The sequence below is a fragment of the Coregonus clupeaformis genome, chromosome 7, assembly GCF_020615455.1.
Source record: "Coregonus clupeaformis isolate EN_2021a chromosome 7, ASM2061545v1, whole genome shotgun sequence".
Classification (NCBI taxonomy): Eukaryota; Metazoa; Chordata; class Actinopteri; order Salmoniformes; family Salmonidae; genus Coregonus; species Coregonus clupeaformis.
Genome location: NC_059198.1, coordinates 64,160,081 through 64,179,946, shown reverse-complemented (window position 1 = coordinate 64,179,946; position 19,866 = coordinate 64,160,081). Strand labels below are relative to the sequence as shown.

Below are 19,866 nucleotides of genomic sequence, written 5' to 3'. Positions count from 1 at the left end.
ATGGCACACATACACAATCCATGTTTCAATTGTCTCAAGGCTTAAACTTCCTTATTTAACCTGTCTCCTCCCCTTCATCTACACTGATTGAGGCAGGGAGCTTAGTGGGTAAGAGCGTTGTGCTCTTCTAATCCCCGAGCCGACTAGGTGAAAAATCTGTTGATGTGCCCTTAAGCAAGGCACTTAACCCTAATTGCTCCTGTAAGTCGCTCTGGATAAGAGCGTCTGCTAAATGACTAAAATGTAAATTTAACAGGTGAAATCAATAAGGGATCATAGCATTCACCTGGTCAGTCTATGTCATGGAATGAGCAGGTGTTCTTAATGTTTTGTACGCTCAGTGTATTTTATTTTTTATTTTCATAATATACATGAGGTGAGATAATATTTCCACCTCTGAATATGTCTGATGCAAGAGATTGAAGAGACATGCATGATGCATGAACCTCTTTGGTGTGGCGCGTCTCTCATTAACGAAACGCTTTTTGTCCCCATTCGCTTAACGTACTGTAGGGTGGAGCAACTTGCAAACTTCACAACAGATAACAGACATCCGCAACTGCGTGAGCATCATCATCCGAAGTTATAATAATTCATTTTCTGGACAGAATTTTCATAACTACAGGTATGCATTCATAAGCTTACGATAACCAAATGTATGAGCTGTGTGTGTTCACTGATCACTCAAATTCTGTTTGATTTATGTTGCCACTTGCCAACCAACAGCACTAGCTAGTAAGCTAGCATCATTGGCTAGTATCGGCATGGATAGAACCAATTCAGTGACACGCCCATGCTAGGCGTCACACTGTTCTCATCTAGCTATGAAAACTACAAGGCAAACTAGCTACACTTGCTAGCTATTATGAAGACGTGTGTTTAAACATTAGACAGTAGACATGCATATAACCAAGTGCATGAAATGTATCAAATCTGTCATACCGGTAATCTAGGCAAGTATAATGGCCCAGACCGACATGGATTCCGGGGAGGATGGAGGCGGCGGCGGGGAGCCCGAGGTGATCGCTAAAGCCAGTGTCTTGGGAGGTTTTACAGAGAGCACTGAGATTCGAGCCCTGATCTCCAACCTACCAGAGGTTCACGAGAACATCGTGACACTGGAGTCAGCCATAGAGAGGTTCCTCGGTGAGATTCATACTGTACATGTTTAGTCTGTTGTTGTGGCCAACTTGATCCAGTCTTGCATGGAACAGTCTGTGGGCTTTAGGCCTAAATGCTTGTACTAACTACAGACATAAGTCGTAATAACACATTCATAACCTATACATACCACAATCATAAGCAGTCAAAGAAAAGTCAACAACTTTATGTTGACCAGTTATTTTTTTTCTACAGTGATAATGGACCGTTATCAAGAGCAGCCCCATCTTCTGGATCCACATCTGGGTAACAACACACATACAGACACGCACAGCACATGATCTTCTGCATTAGTGAAACGTGCGCTTGTTATGATCGCATGATGATGACAGTGTTTCTTTCCTGTGACCACAGAGTGGATGTTGAACCTGCTGTTGGACCTCATCAGGAGTGAACAGTCTCCTCCTCTACTGGTTCACCTGGGCTTCAAATTCCTCTACATCATCTCCAAGGTAACTACAGACAGATGTATTCAGCTACATCATCTCCAAGGTAACTACAGACGGATGTATTCAGCTACATCATCTCCAAGGTAACTACAGACAGATGTATTCAGCTACATCCTCTCCAAGGTAACTACAGACAGATGTATTCAGCTACATAATCTCCAAGGTAACTACAGACAGATGTATTCAGCTACATCCTCTCCAAGGTAACTACAGACAGATGTATTCAGCTACATCATCTCCAAGGTAACTACAGACAGATGTATTCAGCTACATCATCTCCAAGGTAACTACAGACAGATGTATTCAGCTACATCATCGCCAAGGTAACTACAGACATGTATTCAGCTACATCATCTCCAAGGTAACTGCAGACAGATGTATTCAGCTACATCATCTCCAAGGTAACTACAGACAGATGTATTCAGCTACATCATCTCCAAGGTAACTACAGACATGTATTCAGCTACATCATCTCCAAGGTAACTGCAGACAGATGTATTCAGCTACATCATATCCAAGGTAACTACAGACAGATGTATTCATATACAGTGCAGTTGGAAAGTATTCAGACCCCTTCACATTTTCTACATTTTTGTTACATTACAGCCTTATTCTAAAATGGATTAAATTGTTTTTTTCCCTCATCAATCTACACACAATACCCCGTAATGACAATGCAGAAACAGGTTTTTGCAAATGTATACAAAATAAAATAATGAAATATCACATTTACATAAGTATTCAAACCCTTTACTCAGTACTTTGTTGAAGCAACTTTGGCAGCGATTACAGCCTCGAGTCTTCTTGGGTATGACGATACAAGCTTGGCACACCTGTATTTGGGGAGTTTCTCCCATTCTTATCTGCAGATCCTCTCAAGCTCTGTCAGGTTGGTTGGGGAGCGTCGCTGCACAGTTACTTTCAGGTCTCTCCAGAGATGTTTGATCAGGTTCAAGTCCAGGCTCTGGCTGGGCCACTCAAGGAAATTCAGAGACTTGTCCCGACGCCACTCCTGCGTTGTCTTGTCTGTGTGCTTAGGGTCGTTGTCCTGTTGGAAGGTGAACTTTCGCCCCAGTCAGAGCAGGTTTTCATCATGGATCTCTGTACTTTGCGCCGTTCATCTTTCCCTCGATCCTGACTAGTCTCACAGTCCCTGCCGCTGAAAAACATCCCCACATCATGATGCTGCCACCACCATGCTTCACCGTAGGGATGGTATTGGCCAGGTGATGAGCAGTGCCTGGTTTCTTCTAGATGTGATGCTTGGCATTCAGGCCAATGAGTTCAATCTTGGTTTATTCAGACCAGAGAATCTTATTTCTCATGGTCTGAGAGTCCTTTAGGTGCATTTTGGCAAACTCCAAGTGGGCTGTCATGTGCCTTTTACTGAGGAGTGGCTTCCGTCTGACCGCTCTACCATTAGGGCCTGATTGGTGGAGTGCTGCAGAGATGGTTGTCCTTCTGGAAGTTTCTCCCATCTCCACAGAGGAACTCTGGATCTCTGTCAGAGTGACCATTGAGTTCTTGGTCGCCTCCCCCCAAGGCCCTTTTCCCCCGATTGCTCAGTTTGGCCAGGTGGCCAGCTCTAGGAAGAGTCTTGGTGATTCCAAACTTCTTCCATTTAAGAATGATGGGGGCCACTGTGTTCTTGGGGACCTTCAATGCTGCAGAAATGTTTTGGTACCCTTCCCCAGATCTGTGCCTCGACACAATCCTGTCTCGGAGCTCTACGGACAATTCCTTCAACCTCATGGCTTGGTTTTTGCTCTGACATGCACTGTCAACTGTGGGACATTATATAGACAGATATGTACCTTTCCAAATCATGTCCAATCAATTGAATTTACCACAGGTGGATTCCAATCAAGTTGTAGAAACATCTCAAGGATGATCAATGGAAACAGGATGCACCGGAGCTCAATTTTGAATCTCATAGCAAAGGGTCTGAATACCTATGTAAATAAGGTATTTATGTTATTTTTTTTATTTTTTTTGCAAACATTTCTAAAAAAGTTTTTGCTTTGTCATTATTGGGTATTGTGTGTAGATTGATGAGGAAAACATGAAATGTCATTCATTTTAGAATAAGGCTGTAACATAACAAAATGTGGAAAAAGTGAAGGAGTCTGAATACTTTCCGAATGCACTGTGTATCATCTCCAAGGTAACTACAGATAGATGTAAAGTTGGTGGTTTGATGAACCACGCTCCTATGATGAGTAACCTTGACTGAGACCTATAGACTCGCGTTAGCTTCTCAAGCTAATGTCTTGGCTTTAGCTCAGCGGTTTAACGCTATTGTGTCACCCAGGTTTGAATCCAGTTGGTCACACAGATAGCAAGATTTCAGTTCACGAAGCCAAGTGTTCTGTTGTGTGTGTTGATTCAGTGGCGTCTTACCCTACAGTCTCAGACTAGAGTTAGAAGTATTGTGCTCAGCTTTCTCAGCCTGTGCAGTTGTGACAAGCCAGACTCCTAACCCCCTGGTGTTTTTGTCTTGGCCAGGTGAGAGGGTATAAGATCTTCATGCAGCTCTTCCCCCATGAGGTGGCTGATGTCCAGCCAGTCCTGGACCTCCTGTGTCGACAGGACCCCAAAGACCCAGAGGTGAGCCTGAATTCCTTAATTACAAGACCTCAATGGAAGGTGAGTCTGTTACTTCCTAGCCCAGTAGCCCCCCTGATTTCTCATGTTACAAGACCTCAATGGAAGGATAACCCTTTACTTGAAGGGGTACCTTTTATTAAGTATACATTTATAATCATTACATTGCACATTCGTAAGCAGAGTATCCATTGCTTTTACCCTCTTGTTGCTTTCTAGATTAGGCCTATAGTGATTTAGCTAACTTGAAACTGTTTACTTCCAAGTTGTTTAATGTATCGTATGTGTAGAAGCTAATGTTTGTCTTTGTGTTGGCCCTGTCTGTATCTTGTTATGGATACAAATCAAATAGTATTCGTCACATGCTTGGTAAACAACAGGTGTAGACTGACAGTGAAATGCTTACTTATGGGCCCTTCCCATCAATACAGAGAGAAAAATAGAAAAAGAATAGAAAAGTAAAACACGTAATAATAGATACACAATGAGTAACGATAACTTGGCTTTATACACGGGGTACCAGTACTGAGTCTATGTGCAGGATATGAGGTAGTTGAGGTAGATATGTACAGTCGTGGTCAAAAGTTTTGACAATGACACAAATACTAATTTTCACAAAGTCTGCTGCCTCAGTTTTGATGATGGCAATTTGCATATACTCCAGAATGTCATGAAGAGTGATCAGATGAATTGCAATTAATTGCAAAGTCCCTCTTTGCCATGAAAATGAACTTAATCCCAAAAAACATTTCCACTGCATTTCAGCCCTGCCACAAAATTACCAGCTGCCATCATGTCAGTGATTATCTCGTTAACACAGGTGAGAGTGTTGACGAGGACAAGGCTGGAGATCACTCTGTCATGCTGATTGAGTTAGAATAACAGACTGGAAGCATTAAAAGGAGGCTGGTGTTTGAAATCTTGTTCTTCCTTGTTAACCATGGTTACCTGCAAGGAAACGCGTGCCGTCATCATTGCTTTGCACAAAAAGGGCTTCACAGGCAAGGATATTGCTGCTAGTAAGATTGCACCTAAATCAACCATTTATCGTATCATCAAGAACTTCAAGGAGAGAGGTTCAATTGTTGTGAAGAAGGCATCAGGGCGCCCAAGAAAGTCCAGCAAGCGCCAGGACCGTCTCCTAAAATTGATTCAGCTGCGGGATCGGGGCACCACCAGTGCAGAGCTTGCTCAGGAATGGCAGCAGGCAGGTGTGAGTGCATCTGGACGCACAGTGAGGCGAAGACTTTTGGAGGATGGCCTGGTGTCAAGAAGGGCAACAAAGAAGCCACTTCTCTCCAGGAAAAACATCAGGGACAGACTGATATTCTGCAAAAGGTACAGGGATTGGAATGCTGAGGACTGGGGTAAAGTACTTTTCTCTGATGAATCCCCTTTCCGATTGTTTGGGGCATCCGGAAAACACCTTGTCCGGAGAAGACAAGGTTAGCGCTACCATCAGACCTGTGTCATGCCAACAGTAAAGCATCCTGAGACCATTCATGTGTGGGGTTGCTTCTCAGCCAAGGGAGTGGGATCACTCACGATTTTGCCTAAGAACACAGCCATGAATAAAGAATGGTACCAACACATCCTCCGAGAGCAACTTCTCCCAACCATCCAAGAACAGTTTGGTGACAACCAATACCTTTTCTAGCATGATGGAGCACCTTGCCATAAGGCAAAAGTGATAACGAAGTGGCTCGGGGAACAAAATATCAAAATGTTGATCAATGGCCAGGAAACTCCCCAGACCTTAATCCCATTGAGAAGTTGTGGTCGATCCTCAAGAGGCGGGTGGACAAACAAAAACCCACAAATTCTGACAAACTCCAAGCATTGATTATGCAAGAATCAGTCAGGATGTGGCCTAGAAGTTAATTGACAGCATGCCAGGGCGGATTGCAGAAGTCTTGAGAAAGAAGGGTCAACACTGCAAATATTGACTCTTTGCATAAACTTAATGTAATTGTGAATAAAATCCTTTGACACTTATGGAATGCTTGTAATTATACTTCAGTATACCTTAGTAACATCTGACAAAAATATCTCATAACACTAAAGCAGCGAACTTTGTGAAGACCAATACTTGTGTCATTCTCAAAACTTTTGACCACGACTGTACATATAAACAGTAGCAGCAGCGTATGTGATAAGTCAAAAAAGGGTCAATGCAGATAGTCCGGGTAGCTATTGGTTAACTATTTAACTAACTATTTAGCAGTATTATGGCTTGGGGGTAGAAACTGTTCAGGGTCCTATTGGTTCCAAACTTAGTGAATCGGTACCGCTTGCCGTGCGGTAGCAGAGAGAACAGTCTATGATTTGGGTGGCTGGAGTCTTTGACAATTTTTCGGGCCTTCCTCTGACACCGCGGCCCAGTGATGTACTGGGCCGTACGCACTACCCTCTGTAGTGCCTTGCGGTCGGAGGTCAAGCAGTTGCCATACCAAGCAGTGAAGCAGCCAGTCAAGATGCTCTCAATGGTGCAGCTGTAGAACTTTTTGAGGATCTTTTCAACCTCCTGAGGGGGAGGAGGCGTTGTCGTGCCCTCTTCACAACTGTGTTGGTATGTTTGGACCACGATAGATCCTTATTGATGTGGACACTGAGGAAGTTGAAGCTCTCGACACGCTCCACTACAGACCCTTCGATGTGAATGGGGGTGTGCTCGGCCCTCTGTTTCCTGTAGTCCACGATCAGCTCCTTTGTCTTGCTGAGGGAGAGGTTGTTGTTCTGGCACCACGCTGCCAGATCTCTGACCTCCTCCCTATAGGCTGTTTCATCGTCATCGGTGATCACCGTTGTGTCGTGGGCAAACTTAATGATGGTGTTGGAGTCGTGCGTGGCCAGGCAGTTGTGGGTGAACAAGGAGTACAGGAGGGGACTAAGCACGCACCCTATGTTGAGGGTCAGCATGGCAGATGTGTTGTTGCCTACCCTCACAGCCAATTTCCCCTCTAGGATTCAATAAAGTAAATTCAAATGTTTCTCTCCTTGCCCCTTCCTGCCAGACCTGGGAGACCATTACATGTTGGTGCTGTGGCTGTCCATGACCTGTCTGATACCCTTTGACCTTTAACCCTAACCCTTCCTCTGCCCCTTGTGTTAGACCTGGGAGACCCGCTACATGTTGCTGCTGTGGCTGTCTATGACCTGTCTGATACCCTTTGACCTCTCCCGTCTTGACGGTCACCTGACCTCTGACCCCGGCCAGGCCAGAGAGCCAATCATGGACCGCATTCTGGCCGTCGCCAAGGTAACTAATTCCAGCCTCTCCTGCCGGTGGGCAATGTTCCGCCGTGTTCTCCCAGGTCCAGTCCATGTATGATGTATTTAGTTTGTAGCTAACCATTTCTCTGTTGTTATTTCCAGTCTTACCTGATGGTCAGTGATAAGTCCAGGGATGCTGCCTCTGTGTTGGTATCAAAGTGAGTATTCAACCTTATTGTTTAAAACCAAAAAAAGCAACATTTGTGTTGCATTTCATGTTCTAGCCAGAAGAGGGAGGACTTGTACTTGAAGATGCCTAGGCCACACACACACACACACACAGTTTACGGAGTGTTCCTAGCGTGTCGTCATCTAACTGCCTGTGTTTGCAGTTTACGGAGTGTTCCTAGCGTGTCGTCATCTAACTGCCTGTGTTTGCAGTTTACGGAGTGGTCCTTGCGTGTTGTCATCTAACTGCCTGTGTTTGCAGGTTTGTGACGCGTCCTGATGTGAAGCTGAAGCGACTAGGAGACTTCCTGGACTGGAGTCTGACCACCATCTCTCAGGCCAGTGACCAGACCATGGGAGGTACTGTGATCCTGGACGGGGCCCTGCAGTCTCTGGTACGACACACACACACACACACACACACACACACAGTTCGTCTGTCCGTGAGCGCATGTAAGTGTGGATTGCAGTGATCAGTGTGAAGGCCTAGTTTACAAGAGCCTACATGTATGTTTGTGGGAGATCATAGCTCTTGTGGGTTTGGCAGGTTTGGCAGGTGTATAGTGCTGCACCTGTTGTGAGTGTTTGATGACTGGTCCCAGACCTGTTTTAGGAGCTGGTATCCCAGATCCCTAGGGGTTGGCTATACAGCACAAACAGATCTAGGATCAGTGTAGTAGTCCATAGAGGTGCTGTGGCCTAACTAACTAACCCCCAGTCCCTCACGCTCTTCCAGCTTGTCTTTCTCTTTCATCTCTTCCTGTCCTGTAGTTGTGCCGTCACCAACCTCCTTGATTAAACAGTGGATTAGTCAATTTTTTCAGGTTAACTCTTGTGTTGTGTCAGTTAGTCTAAAAAGCTAATTTAATGCAACCCTCAAGCGAGCAGTGTGTAAAAGTCATATTATTGGCGTTGAAACTGGCGCTACCTGTTTTCAAACCGTTTCTCCTTCTCTCTCTGCTTCTGTAATATGACTGGGAGGGGAAACCGGCTTGTCTCTATGTGGCACTCAGAGCGTTTAAAACTGGCTCTGTGTGTTCTGACTGCCCTAAGGGGCTTAAACTGGCTCTGTGTGTTCTGACTGCCTTAAGGGGCTTAGACTGGCTCTAGTAAGCTTTTTTTTTTTGCAAAGTTGCATTTTGAATTTCACCATGCAGCAAAACTTAAAAAGAGCCACTGAGAAATGGGGAAAGAGACAGAGAGTGTTATTAGAAGAGTGGTTAAGATGAACCTTTATTGGTTACTTTCAATGCCAATGTAAGTCCTTGCTGCTACAATGTAAAGACATGGAGAAGGTAGAGGTTTGTGGTGCTTTAACCCCAAACAACATGTTGATCGAACCCTTAAAAGGGCAGGAGGCACAACATTATGAACAAAATAGGTGTTGGAATTTCACAACTTTAAAGGAAAATGTATTATTTTGATCTCCTCCACGATATTGATGTTGTTGCCCTCTCTCCTGACTCTCCTCTCTCTCCTGTCTCTCCTCTCTCTCCTGTCTCTCCTGACTCCTCTCTCTCCTGTCTCTCCTCTCTCTCCTGTCTCTTCTCTCTCCTCTCTCTCCTGACTCTCCTCTCTCTCCTGTCTCTCTCTCCTCTCTCTCCTGTCTCTTCTCTCTCCTCTCTCTCCTGACTCTCCTCTCTCTCCTGTCTCTCTTCTCTTTCCTGACTCTCCTGTGTCTCCTGTCTCTCCTGTCTCTCCTGTCTCTCCTCTCTCTCCTGTCTCTCCTCTCTCTCCTGTCTCTCCTCTCTCTCCTGTCTCTCCTCTCTCTCCTCTCTCTCCTCTCTCTCCTCTCTCTCTCCTCTCTCACCTGTCTCTCCTCTCTCCTCTCTCTCCTCTCTCTCCTGTCTCTCCTCTCTCTCCTCTCTCTCCTCTCTCTCCTGTCTCTCCTGTCTCTCCTGTCTCTCCTGTCTCTCCTCTCTCTTCTCTCTCCTGTCTCTCCTCTCTCTCCTCTCTCTCCTGTCTCTCCTCTCTCTCCTCTCTCTCCTGTCTCTCCTCTCTCTCCTGTCTCTCCTCTCGCTCCTCTCTCTCCTCACTCTCCTCTCTCTCCTCACTCTCCTCTCTCTCCTCACTCTCCTGTCTCTCCTCACTCTCCTCTCTCTCCTCACTCTCCTGTCTCTCCTCTCTCTCTCCTGTCTCACTTCTCTCTCTCCTGTCTCACTTCTCTCTCTCCTGTCTCACTTCTCTCTATCCTGTCTCACTTCTCTCTCTCCTGTCTCACCGCTCTCTCTCCTGTCTCACTTCTCTCTCTCCTGTCTCACTTCTCTCTCTCCTGTCTCACCGCTCTCTCTCCTGTCTCACCGCTCTCTCTCCTGTCTCACCGCTCTCTCTCCTGTCTCACCGCTCTCTCTCTCTCTCCTGTCCTCTCCCCTCTCTTTCCTCTCACCTCTCTCTCCTCTGTCTTCTAGGCCCAGCTATTCAAGCATGGCAAGAGAGATGACTTTCTCCAGTATGGTAAGAATGTCCTTCAATAGTTGCTTTTTGATCAGCAATTTGACTTTAGATTGTGATAAGAAGTTGTCTTACCTCCTTTAATTGAATGTACCTGTTGTCCCTCCATTCTGGATAAGAGCATCTGCTAAATAACTTGAATGTAGGTGATCTTCTGATGTTGACTGATGTGACCATGTTGTGATACTGGCTGTAGGTGATGATGTGAGATACTAATGCTGGGTGTACACTTCACCACTGTCTGAATCCTGACATCGCTGAGCCTCTCACATTGAACCACCGTCTATCCTGTAGTGTTTTGTCTTGCCAACGTAGTGGTGAGCACATTAAACCACGTGACACAGACGGGGAGTCACTTGGTAGTGAGGATTCTCCATACCACGCTGTCTCGCCAAAACAATGATGTGATTAGATTGTTAACGTAGCTACAAGGAGCTGTGGCTCAAAGCAGCCTCATAAATGTTTTCAGTCAGACATTCACACTTGAACTACGGAGTTGAAATATCTAGCCAATGCATTTTGAATTGAATAACATTGCTTGTAAACTTCAGAGCTGCAACGATTTGACGGTTTGGTTAAAGGCAGGTACAAACACATGCTAATAGTAGTCATGGTTCCTGCTCCAGAGTCTACCCATTCTGGGTGATGGGAAACAACGTCGTCATCTCACTGGCTTCTTCTCTGGCCAGCTCTCATTGGCTATTGCTAATCACCGTTCTCAAAAGTTGTCGTTGCACATCTCACACTACAAGAGCGTTTGAGATTTTGTGCCGAAAAAAATATTTTAAAAATATCGTGATGGCTCAAAGACGAGATGGGTAGCCCTCAGATTGCATCTCTGACCCGCTCACATTAAACGAGCGTCGGTGACGGCCACACGCCCCGAGTAGGCAACGACATGAGGAGTTTGTCTCCGATCTCAAGAACTTGTCTGGGACAGCTGAATCGTATGCCTGGCTTAACCTGTGATGCTGCAGTGTCTGGGCCAGTGTAGTGTTACCATGATACTAATGTGTGTCTGTGTGTGTGTTCCCCAGCTCCGGTGGTGCTGCAGTGTCTGGACCAGCGTCATGTGGCAGAGAGCAGCCAGGCTATGCTGAGGAAGCTGGGGGTCAAGCTGATACAGAGACTGGGTCTCACCTTCCTCAAGCCGCGACTGGCCAAGTGGAGGTGAGACGCATGCGCGCGCGCGCGCACACACACACACACACACACACACACACACACTGAGGTAGGGGTCAAGCTGATGCAGAGACTGTCTCACCTTCCTCAAGCAGTGGAGGAGACACACACACTCCCTAAATGTTAATTTGGGAGCCTTTGCCGTAGAACATTTCCTAAAGGAAACACTGTGTTGAGACTTTGTGTGTTTGCTTCTCATTCAGGTACCAGAGAGGTAGTCGCTCCCTGGCAGCCAACCTGTCCCAGTCCCAGTCTAGCTCCACTGTAGAGGCTGTTAGCCCAGACATGGAGACCCAGAGCCAGGAGGAGGACTATGATATCCCTGAGGAGGTGGAGAACGTCATCGGTCAGTCAGCATTACTCTCTCTCTCTCTCTCTCTCTCTCTCTGTCTCTCTGTCTCTCTGTCTCTGTCTCACTGTGTCTCTCATTTGGTTTTTCTCACTGTCTCATTGGTGTTAATGATCTTATGTTCAGTAGGGAGTGCAACATCCTGAACTGCTTGACCAATAACAACACAGATTGACATGTTCTGTTGCAAAACATTTTGTTAGGGTATGCCCTACTGAACTTGACCCACGTCAGGTCTGTTATGGTGTTCAGTCACAGCTATTCAGGTAGTGACTCTCTCTCTGTCTTTTTTATTTCACAGAGCAGCTGTTGGGTGGGCTGAAAGACAAGGAGACCATCGTCCGCTGGTCTGCAGCTAAGGGGTAGAACCTTGTTGTCACATTTTATTAACAGTGATAAACACAAATAGTCTGTCTTTCAGAAGGTAGAATGATGCCTATAGGCAGGAGCACTGAGTAATGTCTGTCATGTTGATGAAGTACGTAATAAATGACTCTTATGTGGGTGGCATCTGAACAGACAAAACGCCTAAAATCCAGAAAGCTGCCTATAGGCAGAAGCACTCCCTCATGTTGATGAAGTACATAATAAATGACTCTTATTCATGTGGCACCTGTTTAGACAAACCTAAGGTAAGATCCAACATGTGTTCTCAGTATTGGGAGGGTGACGGGGAGACTCCCCAAGGAGCTGGCTGACGAGGTGGTTGGATCAGTGTTGGAGTGTTTCAGGTAACAACTGGTGCATTTACAGCTTTGCATTCCATCTGTGTTATGTTATGCTGTTTGTCTGTGCCACTGGGGAGAACATCCTATCAGACAATTTACAGAGATATGTTATGGTATTAAAGCTCCAAAAATAGTCGTTCTGATTCCCATGTAAAATAGCCTTTTGAGTGGGCGGGGAGCTTTATATTCATGAGCTCGCCTTGACTGACAGGTGTTTGAAACGCCTATGTCAAGCAACTTGGATGCAGTGTTGTAGTAAAATCATCTCAAGCAAAATGAAAGTCACGACAGCTGTGATGGAAACCGAAAAGTTTAGGGGTCATTTTATAAAACGGCGACAGATAATTTCTTTGTTCGACGTGGTGGGATCTTTTTTTGTCTGTAAAATTAATTATGCAGGAAATGGCGGTGGAAACGACTTTATGCGCAGCAAATATTGATAAAATAACCATCATATTGAAGTAAATTTGGAGTCACGCAATGATATGGTGTGTGTGTGGTCCTCCCACTACCACTTGGGAAAGCATGCAGTTTATTAGGCTACAGATGAAATAAGTTATGATGAACTTCACAGGGTGGTGAAAGTGCACGGTGATGAGCTTAATGCTCCTTTCCAATAAATATGGAGGGTCTTATTCTGGTGACATGATCGATGCTTGACAAATAAAAATGTTCTCGCTCTTATCCAACCTACCTGCACTGTGTTTGCTGTTGGCCAGAGCGCAGGTGCCAAGACCAGACAAATCTATCGGTAGAGTTGAAAATGCGATGTAAACACAATGAACTTTTTGAATTTTTATTCGGTAAATGAAAACTTAAGCGAAAAAGTACATTTTGTGTGCACTACGTCATCACGCACGTACTTTTATCCTCAACAGGACCTTTTGGTGGAAACACACCACTGGTGGGAAAATTCACATATTTTCTTTATGCGGATTCTAGAATATTCACATGAAAATCTGTTGCCAATTGATGGAAACCTAGCTACTGATGTAACAAAAAAATATATACATTTCTCGTTTTGGCATGTCTCTTGTGATGCGGTTCACAGCAACACTGACGGATGTATTGACATGACAACTGCATCAGAGTTTTGAACGACCCTTCCTTTTAATTATATTTGCTGACACCCTACAGTCACATCTTGGCACCAGCAGAGTAGCTATCTAACTATATAAACCACGCCCCTCTGCAAACACGCCTTCTCTGATGTTGGTTACAAGGCGCTACTTATTTAATTTAGGTTAGAGAATATCATGTTACCATTGGTGTATTAAAATGAGAGTTGGGATGATATCACCTTAATAATCCCACCTCCTGAATCCAAGTGTTTGACATGGGGGAGGGGACCAGTAACTTTATGATAAAACTTGATCAATGTAGAAGCAACAGTCATTTTTCATACTTTGGTCATCACATTTTGATCTGATTTCATCCAAATATCATCAAATTTCATGAAAAACATGATTTTGACTGTTCATTACCTTTAAGGTAAGTTTTACGGAGCTCAGGTCAGTTTTGCGGAGCTCAAATGTTATCCTTTGTGTGTTTCTGTTGTAGTTTCCAGGAGACAGACAACGCGTGGCATGGAGGCTGCTTGGCCCTGGCAGAGCTGGGGAGAAGAGGCCTGCTGGTGCCCGCTCGTCTCCCGGACGGTACGTAACAACAACCCTGCACATACTTTGCTAGAGCAGTGTGCGGGAGCTTCTTGTATATCAACTACTACTACATATGTCCTCTGTACCAGCAAAGCAACCCCTAGACTGCACTTCCCTTCTCCATAGACCCTCAGTCACAACAGCCAGGCAACAACCCATGGATAAATATGGACAGATTTTATTTTAGTAAAGCTTTTTTTTTTAGGACAGTATTAAATATATACACCTTATCCCATCACCATGCACCTTGTAGTATACAACATATTATAGTCACTTAAATAGTTCCACCCTTGTTATATACAGCGTTCTGTGATCAAATGGAAAGGGTTAACGTTGATATAAAAAGGCTACCCTGGGCCAAGTCAGTGCAGGTGAGAAGGTTTTTGACAGGGTTTCCCCAGTCCCTATAGCCTACGACATGTTGGTTTAAAACATGAGTCTTGCTTTTAGTGTTTGGTAAATATTTGATCATCCTATAGACAGACAGGGGAGGGTCCATGGAGGTTCAACTGTACAGCTCCTTTACATCCTGGTCCTAGACTGGGGGCCACTGTTGACTGCCTGTGCCAGGTGAATGGGGATTGGTTCAACTGGCACTTTAGTGTTCAGCAGCAGAGAGGTCTCCTCCTCAGTGCTCTCCCTCCTCCTGTCTCCATCACCACCCTGGCCTTCTTAGTCGGTCTCTGTTTCTGAGGTGCTGTAAGCTTGGTGTTTTCCCTGGCTGGTAGCTGGCTCTCTCCCCTGGCAGCTCTCTTCACCCCCCTAGCCTTGGCACTAGACTGTTCAGCCTGGCCCTTGGCTGTGTGTACCTGTTTGACCTTCTTAGAGAGGCCTGAAGTTGTGTGTTTCACCTCCCTGGCGAGGGCTGTGGTTGTTGGGGGACAGGGGCAGCTATGGCTGCCAGAGTTTGTTGGTGTTGGACGTACTGACAGGCTGTCTGCTGCAGTAGAGCGGAGGCTGGAGGAGGAGGAGGAGGAGGAGGAGGAGGAGCTAGCCAGCTGGCAGAGAGCCAGGGCTGCAGTCTGTCTCTGTTGGTCACTGGGCTCCTTGTCTGTTTGGGTGGGAGCTGGGCTGGAGCCCTGTTGACTGAGACCCACTGCGATTAAGGCGGCCAGTTTGGAGCAATGATCTGTGCTGGAGCCCCGTTGAAAACCTCTTGAGGCGGCCATTTTGGAGCAGTGATCTGGACTGCCTGGTGTGGCCCTAAGGCTGAGGTTTAATGGCAGGTCCTCCTCTGTGTGCCGTGTTTCAGGACAGCTCCTCCTGCTGGTGAGGAGGTCAGACTCCTGGTCCTTTTTGGAGAGGTTCAGGGGGATCAGATCTTCCTCAGTATCTTCAACCTCATCATCCTCATCTCGTTCAGATGAGGAGTCGTTGCTTTCGTCAGAGGTGGAGGGCTCTGCGCTGTCGGCTGCCGACCTGAATGAGGATGGAAGACATGTAATATGCTTAGACATATACGATTAGACATCCAATGATACATTTGAATTGACTATTTAGAGCTTTAGGTGTTTTGGCTGGTAAAGAGCTTTGAATTTGAATGAACCATGAACCAGTGTGTGAGGAGAATGCTTGTGCATGTTGTATCATCGCTTACCCTCTTTCCATGTGCTTCGTCCCCACTTGCATCAACAAGCTCTGTGGTGCGTCCTCTTTGTTCACGTCTACTCTGATTGGTTGAGAGGCTGGCTCTGGTCCTCCTGATTGGTTGACAGGCTGTGGTTCCCCCAGGACAGTGTATCTGGAACCCTCAGTAGTGTCTCTCTGGGTGAAGGGGTGTGGAGGGCTGGGTCTGTCAGGGGAGCCCAAGGCAGAACACCCCTCCATGGGGCTTAGTCTGATGGGCTTGTCTCCGCTCTGCTCCCCCTGGCTGTTCCCTTCCTCAGTGGGTCTACTGTGAGGTTCACCATGGAGCCTAGGGTGGATGTAGAAGTCATAGTCCCTAGGTCCCAGGCCGGGGCCTGGTCCTGGGCCGTACACATCCAGAGGAAGGTACCTGGAGCCTGGGATGGGGTGGTGGTGGTCTGGGGGGTGGTACAGGCCATAGGGCAGGTGGAGACCGTATCTGTAGGGATACGGAGGGATGTCAGAAGGGTGGGAGTGGTCCGGGTTCAGGGGTATCACAGTTCTTTGTGGGGTCTCCAGGAAGGTAGGCCGGTAGGTCTGGGAGTTTGGCCCAGAAAGGTGATGCATCCTTGGGATGAAGTAGGGCTGGTAGAGGGGGTGGAGGGCCGGGTGGCGATCGGGAAACGGGTAGGGAGGGTACTCGGGTATTATGTGCGGTGGGAGGGGCTTCAGCGGCATGGAGGCTGCGGCCATTGGGCCCCAGGCGAAGGTGGGGTTATAGAATGATGGCATGGGCGGAGTCAGAGACGGCTCCTCTGATTGGTTGTTTGGCGACTTTAGCCCGCCCTCTGGGTTCTCCCGATTGGGTGTGACTTGGAAGAAGGCTGACGGGCGTGGCAAAGCCTTGGCCTCTTTGAGTTCCCTTGTGTCTGATTTGATCACACTCTGAATGTCCTTCCTGACTGGACTCCCACACTCCTCCTCTCTCTCCTCCTTCTCTTCTCTCCTGTTCTCCACTCCTCCTCTGTGACCCTCAGGGGTCATGTCCCGCTTCAAAGGAAGTGGGCCTGAGTTCTCTTTCAGGGTTAAAGATGACAGTTTGTCCTTGGCAGGGCCAGGGGTCTTGGTCTGCCTCCCTGTGTGACCCCCTTTCTGAGATACCAGTGATATGGAGTTCTTACACAGGTTATACTTCATGTGGTTGAAGAGGTGAGACTTCTCGTTGCAAGTGAAGGGGCACTGGAAACACTGGTACTTGTAGGGCTTGCCTGGGGGCCGTGGGATGTAGTGAGGCCTCTTGGGCTTGCGCTCCTGAACGGTGAGCATTTTGGATCTGGTGTGTGTGCAGTTTCACTGGAAAGACAAGAGGAGGAGATAACAGATTGATGGATTAGTTGTGCTGTACATTGACATACATTTATAATGCTTTCTTCACATCATGTCATTATGTGTACAATGAAATGTGGTTTCTTTACATCATTAATGTTCTTTAAGGAAATGTCAGGGTATATTAGTATTTTAGGACCTTTTGTTAATTATCCTTTTGTTGAAGTTTGTTAACACCACATTCTCACAGCGTTTACTGAGTAGGATTAACATAGCTAATAGGCTAGTTTAACTGGTTCAACTAGAGGAGAGGAGAGGAGAGGAGAGGAGAGGAGAGGAGAGGAGAGGAGAGGAGAGGAGAGGAGAGGGAGAGGAGAGGAGAGGAGAGGAGAGGAGAGGAGAGGAGAGGAGAGGAGAGGAGAGGAGAGGAGAGGAGAGGAGGAGGGTAGTTAGGCTAGTTTACACTGACTTCTCCTCTCCTCTGTCTGTGTCCTTTATCTGCTCAGGCCAAAGAAACAAGATCCCTCCCTAAAGTCGTGAAACATATAGTCTAGTCCACAAATATATATATATACACACCTGGATCTGTCCAAAACGGATCAAGCCAAGCATCCTAGTATGACATTTAGGAGTATTAATTGAGTCAAACTTGTGACAGATGGACAGATAGTAGTGAGGGTCTGCCTCTGTGTGTATAGAGGCACTCAGACTAACCTAGTCCACTAACCGTTGCTCTGTATGTTATGTTTGGAACAAGGAACAACTGTCCAACTTTCACAGTATGCAAACCACCTGTATGTTATTTCCATAGACCCATCACTGTCATGGGTGGCTGGTTAAGTCTCGCTACATAGACCCATCACTGTCATGGGTGGCTGGTTAAGTCTCTCTACATAGACCCATCACTGTCATGGGTGGCTGGTTAAGTCTCTCTACATAGACCCATCACTGTCATGGGTGGCTGGTTAAGTCTCTCTACATAGACCCATCACTGTCATGGGTGGCTGGTTAAGTCTCGCTACATAGACCCATCACTGTCATGGGTGGCTGGTTAAGTCTCGCTACATAGACCCATCACTGTCATGGGTGGCTGGTTAAGTCTCGCTACATAGACCCATCACTGTCATGGGTGGCTGGTTAAGTCTCTCTACATAGACCCATCACTGTCATGGGTGGCTGGTTAAGTCTCGCTACATAGACCCATCACTGTCATGGGTGGCTGGTTAAGTCTCGCTACATAGACCCATCACTGTCATGGGTGGCTGGTTAAGTCTCTCTACATAGACCCATCACTGTCATGGGTGGCTGGTTAAGTCTCTCTACATAGACCCATCACTGTCATGGGTGGCTGGTTAAGTCTCTTTACATAGACCCATCACTGTCATGGGTGGCTGGTTAAGTCTAGAAAAAAATCATAGACCTCACCCAGTCTAGCAGACCTGCATCATAGACCTCACCCAGCCTAGCCGACCTGGAGGGCGTGTAGCGACATGCTCCTCTCTCTCTCACTCTCACTAAACTCTCCGCTGCCTGCCTGAAGGCGTGGGAACCGAAAGGCACCTGTTTCCCATGACTACGCCTGCAGTGCAGCGGGATGCAGCCGATACGGGGCTCTATGCACAGCTCTATTGCAGTAGGCAGCTAGGCTATCTGAGGAGCTCATCACACCAGATCTACCTGGCCTTCTGACAGCATGGTCTTCCTGGAGAGACTGTTACTCAGGAGTCAGGGGCTTACTTACAGGGAAAAGTGTGTATGTATGTGTGTGTGCGCATAGTAAACTGGCTAAGATGCACCAGCACCAGAATAAAGGGCATTAATGCACATCTAAATTGGAACTGGTATTCAAATGAGAACCATCTCAGTTTAACGGATATATAACAATTCCGATTTTTTTCCTTTGAGAAGGAGCTGTCACCTAAGGCCATGTCTTCAGGTTTAGGACACACACACACACACACACAAACACACGGTTCAGGGCTCCGCCTAAAGAGACCGAACTGTTCCGTCACACACTGTCGCAAGAAGTCGTCTCTCAGGTTCCTGCCCAGGTGTGGTGCAGAACGGAACGCCACTCCCTTCTCAAGAAGAGAAATCGGTTGGAAAACCTTTTTAGTTGTAATATCTTGCTTTCATTATCTGGAACATGACCAACACTCATAGTCTACCAGATACAAAGCCCCTCACAGAAACAACTCAATTTTCTTATAGTTTTCCAACTTTCCCAACTCAACCCCCCCTCATCCATATCTTACCAGGTGTTCTTTCTTAGTGAACATCTGGTTAATCTAAACCATCAACATGTTTTAATCATTTCCACGTCCTATGGTCCACTTCCTCTGTCTCAGACATAACAAGCCAGTGTTGACTGTTGAGCTAATTGCCAGGCGTGTTTGTGGGTCCGTCCGTCAGTACCATGCAGGCAGTAGGTTATTAAAACACAGGTAACAGGTGGCATAACAGGTGCACAGTCTCACCTCACCCCAAATACACCTGTAGATTCAGCTTCACATGTACACCCGCACACACTGAACCACAGACAGGTTACAAGGTACCGTTCAAGCTGGATATGTGGAATAAATAACTGCTTGTCGTGATCTGAAGAGCTCGATCGCATTCACCAACTGCCGTTTCCCTTGGCCGGTTAAACCCGTCGTAGTTAGGTAGTGAGAAAGTGGTCTTACCTGCTCTGTTTGTGAGGACCAGCCAGTAGTTCTGTACCAATCTCTCCAGTAGTGTCCCGAGTCCCAAATGTGTGTGTGCTCTCTGCTGCCTGGTCTGTGGTAAGTGTTGATCTGACTTCCTGTCTGTGAGGTCTTGCCTGTCCTGTCACCTTGGGCTAGCTACCTAGGGGGCGGAGCCTACTTTATCCTAACAGTAACAGTAGGGCCCTGAGTGGGCGTGTTCTCCAGCAGCAGTAGATCCCTGAGGGGGCGTAGCCTCCAACTGCA

The 19,866-nt window shown here is 46.7% G+C and overlaps 2 protein-coding genes across 2 annotated transcripts in view; one reads left to right on the top strand and one right to left on the bottom strand.

Annotated features, from left to right (window-relative positions):
- The first annotated feature begins 525 nt into the window (after positions 1–525).
- The window catches only part of tbcd (tubulin folding cofactor D), an 88,074-nt gene continuing 68,733 nt past the window's right edge, over positions 526–19,866 (top strand). The window contains exons 1-14 of the mRNA XM_041881441.1: positions 526–625; positions 954–1,146; positions 1,357–1,407; positions 1,516–1,613; positions 4,116–4,217; positions 7,327–7,473; positions 7,590–7,645; positions 7,918–8,050; positions 10,064–10,109; positions 11,144–11,276; positions 11,492–11,634; positions 11,939–11,999; positions 12,294–12,368; positions 13,926–14,020. Of these exons, the coding sequence (XP_041737375.1) occupies positions 963–1,146; positions 1,357–1,407; positions 1,516–1,613; positions 4,116–4,217; positions 7,327–7,473; positions 7,590–7,645; positions 7,918–8,050; positions 10,064–10,109; positions 11,144–11,276; positions 11,492–11,634; positions 11,939–11,999; positions 12,294–12,368; positions 13,926–14,020 (1,324 nt within the window). The 5' untranslated portion in view covers positions 526–625; positions 954–962. The remainder of the gene's footprint in view (positions 626–953; positions 1,147–1,356; positions 1,408–1,515; positions 1,614–4,115; positions 4,218–7,326; positions 7,474–7,589; positions 7,646–7,917; positions 8,051–10,063; positions 10,110–11,143; positions 11,277–11,491; positions 11,635–11,938; positions 12,000–12,293; positions 12,369–13,925; positions 14,021–19,866) is intronic.
- Positions 14,042–19,683, bottom strand: znf750 (zinc finger protein 750). The gene is made up of 3 exons (XM_041881442.2): positions 19,600–19,683; positions 15,621–16,942; positions 14,042–15,442 (listed from the first exon to the last, which is right to left on the bottom strand). Exons 2-3 carry the CDS (start codon positions 16,913–16,915, stop codon positions 14,629–14,631), a joined length of 2,109 nt encoding a protein of 702 aa, XP_041737376.1. The 5' UTR covers positions 16,916–16,942; positions 19,600–19,683; the 3' UTR covers positions 14,042–14,628.